Source organism: Sceloporus undulatus, chromosome 3 (genome assembly GCF_019175285.1).
Source record: "Sceloporus undulatus isolate JIND9_A2432 ecotype Alabama chromosome 3, SceUnd_v1.1, whole genome shotgun sequence".
In the NCBI taxonomy this organism is placed as follows: domain Eukaryota; kingdom Metazoa; phylum Chordata; class Lepidosauria; order Squamata; family Phrynosomatidae; genus Sceloporus; species Sceloporus undulatus.
The window spans coordinates 149002879-149023427 of record NC_056524.1 but is presented as its reverse complement, the minus strand read 5'-3'; the positions used below and the strand labels follow the sequence as shown (position 1 = coordinate 149023427).

The following is a 20549-nucleotide window of genomic DNA, read 5'->3' as shown; positions in this document are numbered from 1 at the left end:
ATTATTATTATTATTATTATTATTATTATTATTATTATTATTATTATTATTAGGCAATAGCAAACCTCTTTCAAATAAATCTGGTCAAGAAAACCATGATATATTTTTTCTTAGAGTCACCAAAGGCTGGAAACAACTTGAAGGCACAGAACAACAACATGGAATAACACTCCGCTGATCAGATTGTCCTGATGCTATTTCTGGTTTTAAAAAATTCTGCAAAGTTGCTTGTGAGAGCTCTCTATTAGGAAAAGGTTCCTCTTAGATATCATTTAACTGATGTGATTTCCTTCCCAGATTAGTCCAAGGTTTATAGGGTTTGACTAAGGCACATTAGATTTTGGAGGCAGTTTTTTTGTTTTGTTTTGTTTTGCATATTTCCTATCTTTGCTGAATCTGGACTTTTTCAGACTCATGGGCCATCAGGACCCCGAACCTCAGAATAACCATTTCCAAGACTGGTACATATATAAGGGATTTTCCTTGTACTATGTTTTGTGCATCTGAACATTACCAAAACACATAAGGTAGCCTGGCATTAAATCTGGCCAATGCACGTGTCTACCATCTGCCATGCTTACATTGTGATTCCCTACTGAAGTATGACAATAGCAGTTTACACCACACAGACTATTACCATTGCCTTGTGGCCTGTGGTATACTTATTTTAATGTACATAGACTGAGTGTTTGGGTTTTCTCCAGTTTTATTTTGAGCCTTTTAACAAATCTGCATGGTATTCCATTGTCAAAAAGGCTAGATCCATAGAACTTAATCAGAAAAAAGATGTCACCAACAATCTGATATAACCACAGCCACTGTGTCTGCATTATAGTGGGGGAATTTAGTAAGGTAATATGGATAGTGTTGTAATTTTAGCTGATTAATATTCTTATTATCAAGTGGTGTCATGTTTCAAAACAAAAATTCCATTATTCCTATGATATGGGAAAATATATGGATAATGCTTTCTTTGATTGTTTATCTGCTGTTAGTTGTCAGTTGTGTGGTATAGGGTTCTGAGCATTGTACTACAGGGCTTAAATCCTTTGGTGACTGTAAGCAATTCACATTGAGAGAGGAAGGCAAGGGCAAACTCTCCCTGAAGAAATCTTGCCAAGAAAACTCCATCTTTGGGCTGCCAGAAGCTGGAAATGGCTTGAACGCACACAATGACAATCTTGACAACTGAAACAAGTTATTTCTACTGTTACCAGATACTGGTAAAGTGACTAAGTTATCGCAAAACTGTCACCACAGTGACCTAGTGGTTGATCTGAGAACATTCAAAACAATAATGAATGGACCTGACCAGTGTCTGGCTGGGAAAATCCTGGGAGCCCCACATAAATTAACCTCAGGGCCAAACAAGAAGTGACATTAATTGCTTCTTCGCATTTAATGTACAGATTTTAAAAATGCATATTGTAGCATGAGAGTGTGAGAGAGAGAGATAGAACTGTCTAGACTACAAAAAGGTGGGGAAGGCAGACTTTTGACTTTTCCTTCCCTGTTACAGCCCTGAGGAAAATCCCTCCATCTAATGCTGTCTGTGTTGGGAGAAAAATCTCCCACTAGCACTAATTGGATTTCCCCCCCCCCCCCAAAGCAAATGCCTGCTTCAGAAGAAGGATTTTCCTTAGAACTCTAGCAGGGGAAGAAAGGGTTAACTATTTCCTCCATGCCTTTTGGCAATTCTGATAATTATCACATTTTCTCTACTGTTCGCATTTTTTAAAAATCTGCGCATTAAATGAAATTGCATTTAATGTCATTATCTAGTTTGTTCATCAGCGTCTGATTTCACCAACATTTTTTGACTTATTATGTGATTGTTTGGAAAACATCAAATTTTTTAAAGATAAGTCATCAAACTGGACTGGTAGGTGGTGCAGACATCAGCTGGAATCATCTAAGACAGTAAGCCAGGCAACTGTAGGAACCCGGGGCTGCATGGCTACAAACAACATGCTGCTGCATGCTGCTTGATCACTCTTGTGTAGTGGATTTGTTTATCATGTCTTCTGTAGCTACCACTCCCCTTCCCCTACCATAGTATGCCGGATTAAGAAACAAAAAACATAGACTTTGTTTAAAGCAACTGTGGCCAGATGTGGAAGAAAGCCTTGGAGGACCACATTTCTCCACCACACCTGCTCTTAAAATAATGATCATGATGATGATGATGATGACACAACAACAACAACAGGAGGTCTCAAATGCACTCTAGGAGAGGTAGGAAGCATTTCCACCATGTTTTGGGGCCTTCCTGGTCTTTAACAGCAGGAAGTGGGTACTTCCTATTTCAAAAGAGGGCCTAAATTTGCTGGGTGGCGCATGGCAAAATATGGTGGAAATGTGACTCACATGCCCTAAAAGACATTTTGGGAGATTTCAGGGCTTACTGGTAATTTCCCCCAAAAATAGTTTTGCAGAAATTGTTTTTGACATCTGGCGGTTCCTAGCAGCCACAAAAAATAGTCCTGGGGCCACACGCAGCCCATGCAGCACATTTTGCCCAGCCCTGATTTAAATGTTTATTTGTTTGGCTGTTGCGTGGTGAGATGAGAATATGTTCTGGGCTTTTTATGATGTCCCTGAACAAGTGGGAGTGCCTGAGCGGCATACACCAGCGTGATGCTCACACATGACAAACTGGGATTCCTGCAGTTCTCCACCTTGTTTATCTTCCAAACAAGCCCAGAGGGTGCTGTATTTTCATTGGGGGCAGAAAGCCCATCATCACAAGCATCCTGTGAAGAACATAAGGCTGGAATCTTGCCCAAGTATCCATGTTAATATCATAGTTCAGCAATAATCCCAGCCTGAATCCCTTCATGTCCATGCCAAGTATTCTATGTGTTGCACCCCTTTGCTCTACATTCTTTGTATATATTCTTTACTTGCCATTCTTCAAGCCAGAAAGGGGCTGGAATGAAATAAAAGGAGCGAGAATGAAAAGCGGCACTAAAGTTCCTCTTTATTCACCCAATAATGACAGGATCATTATTAGCATAATAGTGTTGGTAGGATCCTGCTATGCTTCTGTCACTTTCCCCTTTGTGATAAAGTCACAACCTGCATATATTGCTTGGTTTCGTGCTGGAAAATGTGACTCCTTTTTTGAGAGCGTCACAGGAAATTTTGGGATCTCTCCCTCTCCCCCATAATGATCACATCACTGGTGATCAAAAAGGTTTCCTTTGTTTTGTCTGCAGTTCTGTTATTCCTACTGCCAGCCTTTTAACCCAATTCGACATGTTTTAACTGAGGCGTGTTGCAGCTTGCCCTCCCCTGCCCTGCATTAGAGATGGTCTGATCAGAGCCCTTCAAAAACTGCACATAGAGCATTGCCAGCTAAAGCCGATGACCAATAAATGGACTGGAAACATTACAATCTCTTTCTCTCTCTGTCACACCTCATATACAAGACTTGTAAAAACTGTCTACACATCAGTTCATGAGAAGACACTATGGAGATCTTTTTCCTCTTTCACAGATGTTCCCCAGTATGGAAATTAAGACAGAAGACGTGGGAAAACAGAGAGATAATTTATGAGTGGAGGACAGTGTCAAGGGCACAATTTAGTATATGAAGCAAGGCAGCAGCCTGATTTAAAAAGAACTAGCATATAGCTTCAGTTTTTCTCCCCAGGCACTTTGTGCCGCAGAAATAATTCCGCTTGACACTGCTTTGGTCGTGGCTCAATGGTATGGGATTCTGGGAGTTGTAGGTTTCTGAGATACTTAGCTTTCTCTATCAGAGAGCTCTGGTGCCACAACAAATGACCAACCCCAGGATTCCATAGCATGGAGTCATGGCAGTTAAAGCATTATTTCTGCAGTGCAGATGAGACTCATGTCAGATTATTGACCTGTCTCACCTGTCTACAGCAAAACAGGGCCTTGGAGAACAATCTTTTATATCACTTGCTGACTTTTTTAAAAGATGGAGTGGGGGGGAGCCTGGAGATGCCAGCAAGATTTTCTGTGTCTAAAACAGGTGCTCTCTCATTTCCCCTTCCACTTTCCCCCAGCTGACATACTTCCAGGGCTGGCTCTAGGGATAAGAGCGCTAATGATGGACTGTTAGGAGGTAAATCATGGACCCAGCTTCCCCATCTTTTTATTCATCACAGCGGGCTCCACTCCTGCTTTGCTGCTTTGTGTACAGGACAGATTTGGTTTTAACGAAACAGGTCTGATGACATTACGCATAGTTTGAGTTTTCTCTTTACTACCTGCTACAACTCCAGGGCTGCTCCATTTCCAGCTCTAGCACTGAGAATACCTCCTCCTTCTCACCTAGTTCTCAAAACTTATTTTTTAAATCTTTGTAAGACATTCCGATTGCATTTTGTAGAGGGGTGGGATATAAATAAATATTATTATTATTATTATTATTATTATTATTAAAACTTACATAAATCTACCAAAGCAGCCATAATTCTTACTAGAGGCACATCTCACTATTAATCCTTGAGATTACCAAACCACCCATGGCAATACTTTTAATATCTATTGTCATTGCTGCTCCTGAGTATAGAAGAATCCAAGAAGAATTTTAGTGGGTGGAAAGAGAAGTGCGGAAGCTTAGTTTGAGAATCACATCACATTTCTCTCTCTCTCCTTCTCCTCCTTCCCCTCCACCTTTCCTTCTCCTCTCTCCCTTCCAGGATCATTTCCAGAGATTCATCCCATCTGGGGGACACTATGGAGTTGATTCTCACGGTTATTCACAGAGTGGTGGGAGGATGGTGAGTGGTGTAACAGTAGGACCATATGGATCCATTAAACTACAGTATCCCCCTCCCCCTCCTCCAAAGCCTGGGAGCAAAGGTGGAGCTGGATCTGGAGCTGGAGGAACTGGAACTGGCCACACTGAGGGATCTGCCAACACAGGAGGTGGAGTGGACAGTGGAGGAAGTAAGACCACTGGTGGACAAGGTAAGTATCGACATGCAAAGAGTATACTGCTTTCTGTAAAGAAAGATGTTAGGGCCTAGGCCAGGGTGAGTGAAGTGCATCCCTCCAAATGTTGATGAATTTCTTAGAATCATAAAATCATAGAGTTGGAAGAGACCACAAGGGCCATCCAGTCCAATCCCATTCTGCCATGCAGGAACTCACAATCAAAGCATCGCCGACAGATGGCCATCCAGCCTCTGCTTAAAGACTCCAAAGGAGATTCCACTACACTCCGAGGGAGTGTGTTCCATTGTCGAACAGCCCTTACTGTCAGGAAGTTCCTCTTAATGTTGAGGTGGAATCTCTTTTCCTGTAGCTTGCATCCATTACTCTGGGTCCTGTTCTCTGGAGCAGCAGAAAACAAGCTTGCTCCCTCCTCAATATGGCATCCAAGTATTTAAACAGGGCTATCGTATCAACCTTCTCTTCTCCAGGCTAAACATCCCGAGTTCCCTAAAGCATTCCTCATAGGGCATGGTTTCCAGACCCTTCACCATTTTAGTCACTCTCCTTTGGACATGCTCCAGTTTCTCAACATCCTTTTTGAATTGTGGTGCCCAGGACTGGACACAATATTCCAGGTGAGGCCTGACAAAAGCAGAATAGAGTGGCACTATTGCTTCCCTTGATGTAGACACTATACTTTTATTGATGCAATCTAAAATTGCATTGGCCTTTTTAGCTGCCGCATCACACTGCTAACTCATGTTCAATTTGTGGTCTACTTGGACTCCCAGATCCCTTTCACATGTTGTCTCCTTAAGCCAGGTGTCCCCCATCCTATATCTGTGCATTTCATTTTTCCACCCTAAGTGCAGTACTTTACATTTCTCCATGTTGAATTTCATTTTGTTAGCTTAGGCCCAGCTTTCTAGTCTATTCAGGTCATTTTGAATTTTGATTCTGTCCACTGGGGTATTAGCTACTCCTCCTAATTTGGTGTCATATGCAAATTTGATCCCATCTACAAATCTGATTCTTTTCCTAGCATTTCTCACTATTGGCTATGTTGGCTAGTAATAATGAGATCTATAGTCCAAAAACATTTGGAGGGATGCACTTTACCTACCTCTAGTCTAGGATATCGTTGTTGTTAAATCCCTTAGAGTTGGCCTCAACTCATGGCAACCCTGTGGATCAGATACTTCCAAGTCCGCTTATCCTCCACTGCCCTTCTTAGGTGCTGCAAATTTATTCCCATGACCTCCCCTCTAGCGTGCAGTCTTCCTCTCTTTCTACTTCCCTCAATCTTTCCTAGCATTACAGTATTGTCTTTTCTAATGAGTTGTGCCTATGATGTGGCCATCAGAGACTGACTAATGCATTCCAAATGAGAAAGAAACAGCCGTAAATCCTGTCCTTTTCCTAAAATTAAGACACCTCTGACGACTTTTAAAAACCCACTTGTTTGTCACATCTGGTTTCAGTCAAGGACAGATAATAGATATTCTATCTTTTCACAACAACAGACGTATTCTTCTGACTGCATCAAATTAACACATTTTTAAATTTCATGGGAAAATGGCAATATTTTAGATGGGGCTCAGTACTGATCAATCTGCATTTAGATGAAACAAGTTATTGTAAACTGTGAAAAGCCATTTATCTGGTTCAGAGACCCAAACTTTGCATCAAAAAGATCTCCACATTGATTAGGAAACTATAAAGAATACAGAAGTGCTTTTGAAAATCCTGCCAGGGCTTTGTTTCCTGAACCTATAGCAAATAAAGCACACGTCTAATCAACTATAATGGCTGAAGGTTTGCTATTTTGAAAAATCAATAATGCATATTCTGAGGAGGTGAAATTAGAGCAAGTTTTGACTGATTTTCACATGTTGCTGAAGTTTCAGGTGACTTTGAATAACTGTGAGATGTGAAAAAGGTGGGGGTTTTGTTTGTTTGTTTGTTTAAAACCTGCATCTCTTCCTGGTCCTCTTAGTTTGTTTTCTTTCTTTCTACCCAGGAATCTCAGACTCATTCCTTTTCATATTCATCTGGACCTCTGTTGTCCTGATCTTTGTTAAATGTTTGTTAAAATATCTTGAATTGTGGAAAAAACAGTATAATGTAGCAGTCTGAATAAATAATACATGTGTTATGGAAAATCACTTGCATAATTTATTCTGGGCACAGGGGTTGGGTTTCCTTCTTGAAGAATTAAGATAAGGTTTGAAGCAAATTTGCTGTTAGCTTTCTTTTGATTCTTCATAGCATTCATCTCCTCAAGGACCTTGTTTTCATGTATGTTTTGCCTCCTGTTCCCTTGTATTACAGGTGACAACAAAAGTGGGAATGGGAAACATGTTTCCATTTTTAAGACCTACATCTCTCCATGGGAAAGAGCTCTGGGCCTTACACCACAAGAGAAAAGTAGTTACAAAATTGACCTCTTGGCTTATGGCACTAAAGCAGAACTAAGCCATTACAAATCTTTCAACAGGTAAGAGACTCTGGAGTTTATCAAACGGGAGGAATTTCTCTTAAATTCGAATGAAAAGAAAGTGGGGCCAGAACGCATTCACTTAAAGTTGCTAGTTTAGCGCAGTTAAGTGAATGTGCATTGCATTCGAACTGGCTCCCCATTGCCTGAAAATAGCATGCCATTGCCTGAATTTGTGTGTGGCAGTCTATCACGCAATAACGTGAAACCGCATGATTACGTTCAGACTGACTTCCCATTGCTCGAATTTGCAAGTAGTGGGCTATCACACAATAACGTTAAACCCCATGATTGCGTTCAAATTGCCATTGGATTATAATTCCAATTTCCCTTGTCTGATAAACTCAAATGCTTGATAGGCTCTAGTAGAGGCAACCAATGGATATGGTGACCTGGGATATATGCATACTGATTTGCCCTGAAGCTTATGTTCACTGTCTCGAAGAAAGAGAATAAATTTTTTACATTAAGGAGGAGTCTCTCTTCCCTTAAATGGTGGGAGACAATCTCTTTGGGTAGCGGGGAAGTTGTGTCGGCTCTTATGCACTGAATGTTGACAAATGTGCACTGAGCCAAGACGAACGTTGGTCCTGAAGCAAGGCACACTGATCAATTTCTGCATTCTTTATTTCCTCCCAAATCTATGTTCCTTTAAACTAGGGACCCACAGCCAAGTTGCAGCATTTTGCTGAGTTGTATGACAATGTCCCCTTTTTCCTAGGCTTTTCCAAATTCTGATGCTTTATATGCCTGAAAACCCCTGCACTGAAATTTTCTTTTGAGTAGACATATGTGTGTGTGTGTTTGTGCATGTGTGTCTAATGTGGGCTAGTAATGGCATAATGGTCTGAGTATTGGACTATATGACTCTGGAGACCAGAGTATAATTCCCTACTTGGCCATAAAACCCACTGGATGACTTTGGCAGAGTCAGCCTCAGGGGAAGGCAATGGCAAACCCCATCTGAACAAGTCTTGCCAAGAAAACCCCATGGTAGGTTCACATTAGGGTCACCATAAGTTGGAAATGACTTGAAAGCACACAACAATAACGTGTGTTTGTGTGTGTGTGTGTTTAGCATAGATCTATGTTTGGTTGTAAAACATCAACAACAGTAAGAATTATGGTGTATTTGGATATCCAGATTGTTTTTGGAGTGCAGAATAAGACATGCAGAAAGTGATTGGGAGTCACTGTGGACTAAAGAGGTCTGAGAGTGTGACCTCAAATGGAAAATGTATGTGCATAACAGAAATAAGGAAAGGTTTACATTGCTTCCACAAGAAGTCCTTCAGGACTTTGAAACATTACTTTTCCTCAGTCAGTTGGGGGCAACATTAGAGCAGAGATTTCCCCTAGCAGTTGTACGCTATGTGGTTTGGCTATGCCTCTTTCCAAGGCCAAAAATTATTCCATATGGTTTACTTAGTAGTTAATCCCATTCAGTAGTGGTGCCCTGCAACTTTAATTAGAAGTTTCTTACACAGGTTCATCTTCCACTTGATTCTGGTTCAGCATAGTATAACATTAGTTATGAATTGCTTTTCAATTGCCCCACAATTAGTTTCTAATTTTCACTGGGAAACTTGAATTCCTGACTTCCTCTCATTTTCGATATCATGGTGCAATCAAGGGGCAATTCATTATGAAATGCACCCTGAGTTGACCGTGAAGCTGTAAGAGTTAGAAGCTGTTGCAATGAAGATGATTCTAATTAAAGATAACAGTAATCCTGGAAAGCCTCGGTAATGCTTCCCCAGCCCACACCTGTTAAAATGCACTTGCAGTATTAGTTTAAGTTTTAAAAAATGGCAAGTGATCAGGTCTGAAGAACAGCAGGACAATATGGAGAATGCTGAGGTGCAATATGAGATAATCACGTCTCTTGAAATCTCTGCATAAAGTGAGCAAATGGATGACAAGTCTAAGTTATATAGCTAATGTGTAAACACCCTTGGATCTATTTTATTATTGTACAATGGATCCTTGGGATCCACTGGGGTTTGGTTACCCCCCCCCCCTCCATGGATACCAAAATCAGTAGATGTTAAAGTCCCATTAAATACAATGGCATAGTAAAATGGCATCCCTTATATAAAAAGGCAAAAATCAAGGTTTGCTAGTTGGAATTGAGACTTTTTTTGCTGAATATTTTCAATCCATAGATAAAGAATGTGTGGATACAGGAGACCCAACTGCATTTATTTGTTTGTGGGGCAGATGAAAATTCATTTTGAGGGCTGTTCTGACACAAATACTTGAGGGACACAAGCAGACTGCATAATTGCAAGGTTGTATATTGATATACAGGTGGATTGGCTAACCCGCCTTACATCCACTCATAGTTAGGTCTGGATAGGTGTGTCCTCTTGTAACTATTTAGAAGGCATGGGCAAGGTCGACCTGACATGTTACTTGACCAGAGTCTAGGAAGATTATTTGTTTGTACAGCTTCTATAGCCATGCTGTCTGGGGTGGGGGCTTCTGGCAGGTATCATCCAGAAAAGTAACTTTTCCTTGCTCTCCACTTGACACAACCAACTCTCTTTTAAAAAGAAACCAATAACTTTTGATTTGGTAACATGGCCAGAGAAAAACAATCTTGCCAAAACAAAACAAAACAAAACAAAAAAAACCCTGTGATCGGTTCACAGTAAGTCAGAAATGACAAAATTAATTAACTCATTAATTAATAGTTTTCTAAAGCTGGACAAAACATTATGGCCATGAACATTATATGAGCTATAGTTTGGCAATGGATTCTTACCTTGGAGGAGGGGATGGAAGGGGTGCTTACAGTTTTTGTCTGGCCACAGTGTCTCCAGTCCAAACATAATACCTGGATGCTTTTCTTGACAGACTGAAACATCCATTTTCCTTTGCTATATATGACAATTAAATTAAGGCTTATCATCATCATAAATAAATAAATAATGCCTGTATTTCTACCCTGCTTTTTGTGAAAACAATCAAAGCGGCTTAAAATGTTAAAAGAATACATCATATATACAAAATATCCCCCCCTTAAAAAAGAATTAAACAGTTTAAGGTTAAAATTACATTAAAACAATAACGGTGGGCAAAGTCATCAGATATATGTGGGGCCGAGTAATTCATTCTGGGAAGGCCTGCCGGAAGAGACCCATCTTAACAGCTTTCTTGTAGCTACCTAGATTGGTGATTTGATGGATCTCGTCTAGCAGGCCATTCCACAGGCTGGGAGCGGTTGCAGAAAAAGCCCTCTGGGAGGTCACAGTCAGTCTGGTCTTTATAGGCTGTAGAAAGTTCCTTCCAGAGGACCTGAGAGCACAGGGCGGATTATATGGAAGTAGGCGATCCTTTAAATAAGTTGGGCCCAAGCCATGTAGGGCTTTAAAGGGAATAACCAACACCTTGTACTGTGCCCGAAAACTAATAGACAGCCAGTGGAATGACTTTAATATTGGTGTTATATGATCGCTTCTAGATGATCCAGTGATCAACCTGGCTGCCATATTCTGTACCAATTGCAGTTTTCAAACTAGGCACAAGGGTAGTCCCATGTAGAGCACATTGCAAAAATCAAGTCTTGAGGTTACCAGTACTACAGTTTCAAGGTCCCCCGGTTCCAAGAAAGGGTGCAGCTGGCATATCAGCTGAAGCTGATAACAGGCACTCTTGACCATTGCATTCACCTGATTTCTCATGTGAAGTGACGGGTCAAGAAGCACCCACAGACTGTGAACACAGTCCTTTGAGGAGAGCGTGAACCCATCTAGGACTGGAGATTGCAACCCAATGCCTGGTTTGGGGGCTCCTACCGTAAGTACCTCGGTTTTGTCTGGATCCAACTTGAGTTTGTTTTTCCTCATCCAGCCCATTACCGCCTCAAGACACTGATTGAGGGGGGAAATGCCATCTGTCATTGTAGCTGATGATCAAGACATGGAGAAATATATTTGGGTGTCATCAGCAAACTGATAAAACCCCGCCCCATGTCTGCAGATGGTTTCTCCCAATGGCTTCATTTATACAGTACAAGGCCCCATACAGACAGGCCAAAATAAGGCTGCTTCGGGTCACTTTGGAGGTATGCTGTTTCAATGATGCATGCATACTAAGAGTCCGGAAGCCATGCCAAAGCCATGATCCAGTCCTAAGGACTAGAGTGTAGCTTTGGCGCAGCTTCCAGACTCTTAGGAGGCATGCATCATTGAAACAGCATACCTCCAAAGTGACCCGAAGCAGCTTTATTTTGGCCTGTCTGTATGGGGCCCAAGTCTGGCTGATTTTGTCAGAGTGACACGTATAACTGGGTTTTTTCCACTTACTGAATTGGCAGGACAGCTGTCCCAGGTGCTGAACCTACCATTTCCATAAACCTTGATGTCTCATTCTACTTCCCCCCTAGGACTGCAGTGCCTTATGGGGGATATGAGAAGGCAGTCAAGCTGATGACCTTCCAAATGCCTGAATTTGATGCTGGCCCTTTGGTACCTGAACCAGTCATTCTATATAATCAAGAAGGTGCCAACAGACCGTCTTTCAACAGGACCCCAGTACCCTGGCTGGGATCAGGAGAGCCTAATGAATACACCATTGAGGTCAATGTGCCAATGACCGGTGAAACAGAAGAATTATAGAAACTCTCCCCCTCCTTTTCCATCATAGCTGTCCACTTGCAAGTCTGTTACAAGAAGCTGGGGGAAAATTCAGCAATACTTTGTACTTATCCTTTTAAAACAGTCAAAGTCCCACTAGGTTCTAATATATCTTTGCTGTGGTATGTTTCCATATCAGAGGTAGAAGAAGGAAAGCACTGGCGTAAGGTAGAGAGAATGAGGGAGGGAAGAAGAGAATGAAAAAATGAGAAAGGAAGAGATAAATGGCTTATGTGTTCACCCTCCAAGACAACTACAAAGAAGAGAGCTGTAGGATGTTTAAAGATAACTAAATGCTGCCTGCCTGCTCTGTACTGAGTCTGACCTTGTCCTGTTGTTGGCAAAAACAAATAAAGCATCAAAAAAGAATGAAGTCCAGTTTCTATAGTCTTTTTTGATGTTTAGAATTTATATATCTGAAATATTTATAGCCTGCTTTCCTGAAATCGACTCAGTTGTTATAACTACATTATAACTACAACTCTTGCCATGATCCAAGATTAGCAAAGATATAAGTGATTCTGGGAGAGGCAGACTGGTACCTGCAACCAGATGGGTTATACATAAGATACCAAAATGGACTGGCTTTTGAAGCTGTGCAGATTTTCTACAACTGTGATACTCAGGTCAGCTACTTAACGGTGCAAAGAAGCAGCAATTTACAAAGTGGCCATCTTTGAACAGACACTTTTCCCCCCCTTTTTCTCCACTGTGTATTCTAATCAGTTTATTTGAGCATGAATATCTGTTTTATCACCTAGCCACCCTTTGTTAATGACCAATGTTTACCCAATTAATGTTGCTTGTAACTTGTAACTTCTGGTATTTCTATTCCTCCTGGCACTACTCATTGTTACCAGAGGATGTGAACTAACTCCTACATGTTCTCAATATACATGATCTAGTCACTTTAGCCAACAGCATGCCTTAGGGAAGTTAGAATCAACAACCCACATTCACATAGAACTCTCTAAATGGCACTGGGGGTGATAGTAAATACTATAGTACAACCTCATAAATGACAGCTATATGGATACTAAAAGTATCTTTTGCTTTTAGTACTTTTAGTACCTAATAGAGTTCCTTTGAAAGGGAGAAATGTTAACTTTAGAACACGGAAGAGAACAATTGTCTGGAGTTAAGCAATGTGACACTTCAAGAGTTCCTAAGAGTAGAGAGAGAGAGTAGAGAAAAAAAGAGGTTCAGAAGTAAAGACATGTATAAGTCAAGGGGAAGTTTTGGGGCCAAAATTATGGATTTTGCTATGACCCATGGATAAGTCGGGGGTAAAAGTTAGGGGCATATAGCAAAAGATATGAAGGATGAAGCAAAGCAAAACTATGTCAAAGAACTTACAAAATTCCAGCAGACATAACTCTTTGTGCTCACTCTTAAGATTAGATGGATAAGAAAGTAGAGGGGATCAGTGCTTCCAGGACAGAATATACTTTTACCTTTCACCAGGGGATGGTTCCTTCTTTTAAATAAGAGTTAAGATACACTACATACATTGACCCAGGGATAAGTCGACTCAAGTTTTTTGGGTCAGTTTTTTTACCTAAATTTCTAGACTTATACATGAGTATATCCAGTAATATTTTCCCTAATCCATACACACCAGAGAAGATGAGAAAGTTTTGGAGAATTGCAGTGTGCAGGGAAAGGATTTTGCAAATGATACATTTTAGAGATGACAGAAGTTGCCACTCCTTGACCACAATCCTAGAACCAACTATCTTTGAATCTGGGTTCTTTTTAAAAGGCTGTCAGGAGTGAAAGACCCTTAAGGCCTGCTGAAGCTTGTGCATTTCATAAGTCTGTCACTATCTCAGGATATTGCCTCATTTTATGTAAAGCTCACATGAAAGAGATTATTACTTCATTCTGGTTAGCAAAGGCAGAGGTCTTAACCTGATCATCCTGTGCTGCAATGGGTATATTTCCTTTCCATAGTGCATTGTTTGCCATCTACTGGATGTCAGACTTGGAGAGGTAGAATCTTGTCTGGCGGGTATTCAGTTGAGTTCCAATACTTACCAAACCTGTTGATGGAGGATAATGGCATTCAGTATGGTACAAGTTATAGGAATTGACTAGACAGGCTTTCCCAGCTAACCCTCCTGTACTCAGCCAAATAGTCAAAGAAGTTCCATGTTAGAACATACACATGGATGTATCTTGGCAGGGGTGTTGTATGGATACGGATAGTGCACAATACGATTGCAATGCCCCTCCCCACAAGATCTCATCTAGAGGTTAAATTTTACCTCTTCTGACATGGCTTAGTCTGAACAAAGGCTTTCCCCTGTAATACATGTTAATCTACTTATCTGAGTCTCAGGAGGTAGGAAAGAAACTTTCTTCCCAAAATGGTAAGTGACAAATGGATGGATTGGAACTCCCTTTGGAGGGGAGAACTGGGCATGACTTCTCATTTCTTTAACATACTGATTCAATACATACTCTCTAATTTTTCCCCCTCTGGTACTCAACTATTATGTCCTTAATGTATAAAGTTTTAAAATGTAAGATGGTAATGTTCCACCTCTCACTGGCCTCATACAGACAGGCCAAAATAAAGCTGCTTCGGGTCACTTTGGAAGTATGCTGTTTAAATGATGCATGGGTCCTAAGAGTCTGGAAGCCGCACCAAAGCCACGATCCAATCCATTTTCCTGCAGGATCTCGCTAGTGTGATAACAGTGCTTGGATATTTAATTACTAGCACTAGTGCAAGCAGTATTGTAACAGAGACTCCACCTCTGGTCCAAGTACCAGCTACACTCACAAAAGTCACATACATATGAGTACAACATAATCCACAAAACAGTGATATCTTGATTGGAACCAACCAAAATGCAAAAAATGCATCATGGGAGCTTTCAAAGCTTCAACAAGCAAAGATACTAAAAATCACAGAAGAAGAAAAGTGATGATGTTAGTGTCACAGGCCAACATTTTTTCTCAGATGTTATTTCTGTTGTTGGTTAAGATGGTCTGGTAAGTATTAAAAGAACAGTTTTACAATAAGATAAAACAATTATTTGGTTGGTCTGAAGCACCAGCCCCTGTATTAGTCAGGGTAAGGCAACTGCCTCAGGATCATAAAAAGACAGCAAATGCTTGGTTATTTAATTTATCATGTTTGCTGTCAGAGACATGAAGATTTTCTGCCTTATATCTCAAAGTAACTTGGGCAGCTTTGGATACTATGCACCTTGACATGGATATTTTCTGCTGTGAAAATAGGCTGGTTCTGCCTGTATGTCAAGAACAGGCATCTCTAGCTATAGGAAATAGTATTTTTATCAATTAGTATGACTAGTTAAGGGAAGGAAAAATATAAGAAATCTATGAGACATCCACAAGCTCTGCAAGGATTTTAACAGATCAAGTCAAACTGCTCAGAGATGCCACACAAATTCAATTACACTGAATATTAACACACTGCCTGAGTCAAATTCCACAGTGCCTACTGGATGAGTAATTACTTCCACATTCTACTGTAAACAGACAAACATCTTCCATTCCAATAACCCTCAAGCAAGTGCAGACTCAGAGCTTCCCTGTGTTTCTTCTTCCTCAATATTTGTCTTAATTATTTTGGATCCCTCCAGAGAACCTGGAGGCATCCTCTCCTTGGAGCCTTCTGCTCCTTAATGGGTGAATGCACAAATGTGGAGAGAAATAAGTGTAATGAAGAAAAGAAATTGCTTGAAAAATCTGCTGCTCCTTTTGTCATTTTCAAATGTGTGTTTTTCTTTTCTTTTGTTAACTTAGGGCCCGAACAGACAGGCCAAAATAAAGCTGCTTTGGGTCACTTTGGAGGTATGCTGTTTAAATGACACATGCATTTTAAGAGTCCAGAAGCTGCGCCAAAGCTGTGCTCCAGTCCTTAGGACTGAAGTATGGCTTTGGTGCAGCTTCCAGCCTCTTAGGACGCATGCATCATTTAAATAGCATACCTCCAAAGTGACCCGAAGCACATTTATTTTGGCCTGTCTGTCCGGGCCCATGGTATTGCTTTTTAAACGTAATGCAGGGATAGCACTGGAAAAAATCTTACTCTTGTGAAGGCAAGAGGAAGCCAAAGGTATTTGAATGGAGCTTGCGCTGCCCTCTGTAGGTTTTACGGATTATTTATCCACTAATAAATAACCGCTCTGTGCCTTCAAGTCATTTCCAACTTATGGCAACCCTAAGGGGGTTTTCCTGGCAAGATTTGTTCATACGGGGCTTGCCTTTTCCTTGCTCTGAGGCTGAGAGACTGTGCCTTGCTAAAGGTCACCCCATGGGTTTCCATAGCGAAGCAGGGATTTAAACCCTTGTATCCCAACAAAAGCAGGTATGCTCTACAAGCAACATGGGAACACAACCTATGACCAAGATGAAATAAAAAGACGATGGAAACAATACATGGAAGAACTATGTAAAAGAGACGAAGGGATGAAATATTTATTTGAAGATGAGCCAGGCGAAGATGAACCCAGTTTTAGAAAGTGAAGTGAAAGCTGCACTCAGAGCACTTGGGAAGGATAAATTACCAGAAACAGATGGCATACCAATAGAAACTGCTTCAGTCTTCAAAGACAGAAGCCACTCTAGTCCTCACTACGTAAAATCTGTCAACAAATATGGAAAACAAAACAATGTTTTAAAATGCAGTGGTTACACAAGTACTAATGGGTACTGGCTTCAGGGCTCCTTTGTTGCAACAGCTCCACTGGCTGTTGGTTCATTTCCAGCCACAATTCAGTTCTGGTTATGACCTTCATAGCACTATGCAGCTTGGATCCAGGTTATGTGAAGGACCATATTCTCCTTTACAAACCAGTTTATGCTGCGAGATCTGCTGGGGAGGCCTTTCTCTCCATCCCATCATCCCCCTGTCTCTCATTCATAGGGTCTCCATAGGTCGAAATTGACATGAAGACACTTAGCGAGAACAACAACGAAAAATAAAACAACAACATACTATATATACTATACTATTTTAAAAAAGAGAAACAATTAATCATTTCCATTTATTTCTCAGGGCAAGTGCATCACAAGACAGAATACCATCGACGGCAGGAGAGAAATAGAAAATTTCCCAGAATTTCACCATCTGAGATGGGAATCTATCTGGGGATGAATTTTTGTTGGCTAAATAATCTTTTTGAAATGTGAAGACGAAGGTTTTCATGGCCGGCATCCATAGTTTTTTTGTGGGGTTTTGGGGTGCTATGTGGCCATGTTCTAGAAGAGCTTATTCCTGTTGTTTCGCCAGCGTCTGTGGCATCTGGCACCTTCAGAGAAGAGAATCCTTTTGAAATATTACATGCTCAGCATTTTAATTTAGGATTCTTAGGCCTGTTACAGACTGCCAAAATAAAGCTGCTTGGGGTCTCTTTGGAGGTATGCTGTTTAAATGATGCATGCATCCTAAGAATCCAGAAGCTGCACTCCAGTGCTTAGGAATGGAGTGTGGCTTTGGCGCGACCTCCGGACTCTTAGGACCCATGCATCATTTAAATAGCATACCTCCAGAGACCCCAAGCAGTTTTATTGTGGCAGTCTGTAACAGGCCTTAGATCTCAGTCTTTAACTCCTGTTCTGGAGGCCTCAGGGCAAGAGGATTGTCTTGGAATGGATGTGTGTATGTACTGTTTATTGTGTGCACTTGGCTCTGACTTGTGTAAACTGCTTTGGAACAGTTACTACAGGCTTTCTAGGGGGCCTTCTGCTTTCCCTCCCTCTTCCCTTCCTTTCCCATCCTCAACATTTCTCAAAGGGCACAGAAGCAGAGAAGGCCTTTCCTCCAAGCCAGTGGTCCCCAAACTGTGCCCTTTAAGAGATTTTGGACTCCATTTCCCAGAAGCCTCAGCCACGTTAGCTAATGGCCTGGGATTCTGGGAGCTGGAGTCCAAAATTCCCTTAAAAGAGCACAGTTTGCGGGCCACTGGTTTAGAATACAGTATAATCCCTTCCCCTCTCATGCTCTTTACTCCTGCAATGTTCATGCAGCCTCTTTGGTTTAGAGCTGTGGTCCCCTTTAACAGACTTTGGACTCCATCTCCCAGAAGCCTCAGCCGTGTTGGCCAATTGCCCGGGCTTCTGGGAGCTGGAGTCTCAAAATCCCTTAAGGAGCACAGTTTGGGGGAACCACTGTTCCAAGTTGAGGGCTGTTCTCGCGAGACTTGGTCCGGCCTCCCATTTTCCCTCACTCGTTCTCTCTTCCGGGAGAATAGTCTCGCGTCTCCTTCCCGTCCGAGTTCTCGCGAGATGCGGTTGCCTTGGCTCCCTGTAGCTATAGCAGCGCCCCGGAGGATGCGCGGCAGCGGCGAGGTTCTGGATGCTGCTGAGGGGCTCCTCCTGAAGCGAAGCGGAGGGTGAGTCCTTGGCTGCGTCCGCACGGCAGAAATAACCCGGGTTGGACGCCTCTTTAACTGCTGAGGTTCCATGCTGTGGAATTCTGGGAAGTGTGGTGTGAGCACCTTAGGCTGGATATGAGGTTTCTTTTCTTTTGTGTGTGTGTGTATATTGTATACATTTCGGGCACTGCAAACCACTCCAGGCCTCACACCTTAGTTGTTTATAATGTTGAAGGTGTGTATGTATCATGCACATATTTACATCTTTATACATAATACACACACACACACGTATATATATATACACACACACATAAGCATACATATATATCTGTGTATATATACACACAAACATATACACATATCTACACACACACTCATATACATATGTCTACACATACATATATATATATACATGTGTGTATACATATATATGTGTGTGTATATATACACACACATATATACTTATATGTGTGTATATCCACACATATATCCACACATGTGTGTTTATATACACACACAAGCATACACATATATGTATATATACATATATATCTGGGTACACACACACACATACACACACACATATATATATATACACACATATATGTGTGTATGCACACACACACACACACAGATACATATATGTGTCTATACAGTATATGTGTGTGTATGCACACACACACACACATTATACACAGATACATATATGTGTCTGTATATATATATGTATACACACACATATATACATATACACATATCTACACACACATACATATATATACATGTGTGTGTATACATATATATGTGTGTGTATATACACACACAAGCATACACATATATGTATATATATACATATATATCTGGGTATATACACACACACACACATATATACACACACACACACATATATACACACACACACATATATATACACACAGACATATATATACACACACACACACATATACACACACACACACATATATATATACACACACATACACATACACACACACACACATATATACACACAGACATATATACACACACACATATATACACACACACATACACAGATACATATATGTGTCTATACACACACACACACACACACACAGATATAAATATGTATATTATACATACACTTAAAAAGTGAGCAGGAATGAGCCAAGACCCTTCAGAATGGAGCAAGAAAGCAAGTCTTTGGACAACATTTGTATTGGCATGGTAAACCATAGCAGACTTCATAAAATGCATATATATATACGTGTATACACACATACACACATGCTTACTGCCTTTTATTAAGTCTGCCGTGATCTACTGTGCCGATAGGCTAGAAGCATTGTCCAAAGGCTTGCTTCCTTGCCCCTTTCTGAAGGATCTTGTCTCTTTCCAGCTCACTTTCCCTCATCCTCTCCCCTGTGTTGCTAAACCTCTACAGAGATGTATATTCCGTGAGCCTCAGACTGAGCCCACAATTGTTTTCACACTGTAAGTCCCTTTGATTTCAGAGATGAATAGTCCCACTCAAGTGCCCAAGATTGCATGGTGATGAAAACCCTCCGTCCGCAGCATGTGCATTACTCGCCACTGGACGTTTTGCACTAATTTTTAGAGCAGCTCACTGAATTCCCAGGGTTTCTGCTTAGCCTTCAGAGGGTTTATATAAGGCCATCAGCCAAGCACAAACTAAATAGTTACCTGTAATGGAACTGTAATGGCATCAAAGATTTAAGAGTGTGGATTGCAATGGTGAGTAGGTTTACTAAATTTTAAAGCTACATTATTGATCATGATACAGTATTAGGTTTCTGCTGGTTTCTAGTAGCTGATTGGAGAACTATTTTGAAATAGCAGCTCTCTGACATGGCAGCAGATGTGTTACACACCTTCTTGGGCCTATTAGTAGAATCTGACTGCAGAGATCCATAGTGACAACTAGAGTCCAAAACACACTGCAGAAATAATCCAGTTTGAGACTGCTTTAACTGCCCTGGCTCAGTGCTAGGGAATCCTGGGAACAGTAGCTTATTGTAGCACCAGAGGACAATACTATTAATTGGTAGATCTCCTTCACTTTTTGGAACTACTGTTAAATCTGTCACTAGAGTAGCAGCATTATAATATTCAGGAGCTGTC

At 41.0% G+C, this 20549-nt stretch overlaps 2 protein-coding genes across 3 annotated transcripts in view; both read left to right on the top strand.

Annotated features, from left to right (window-relative positions):
• Positions 1 to 12424, top strand: part of MYOZ1 (myozenin 1) — a 44834-nt gene extending 32410 nt beyond the window's left edge. For both annotated transcript variants that reach the window (XM_042456122.1, XM_042456121.1), the window contains 3 exons: positions 4677 to 4947; positions 7246 to 7411; positions 11802 to 12424. In XM_042456122.1, the coding sequence (XP_042312056.1) occupies positions 4677 to 4947; positions 7246 to 7411; positions 11802 to 12033 (669 nt within the window). In that variant the 3' untranslated portion in view covers positions 12034 to 12424. The remainder of the gene's footprint in view (positions 1 to 4676; positions 4948 to 7245; positions 7412 to 11801) is intronic.
• Positions 12425 to 18309: 5885 nt separating this feature from the next.
• Positions 18310 to 20549, top strand: part of USP54 (ubiquitin specific peptidase 54) — a 106822-nt gene continuing 104582 nt past the window's right edge. The window contains exon 1 of the mRNA XM_042458635.1: positions 18310 to 18422. The gene's annotated coding sequence lies outside the window, so the exon portion shown is untranslated. The remainder of the gene's footprint in view (positions 18423 to 20549) is intronic.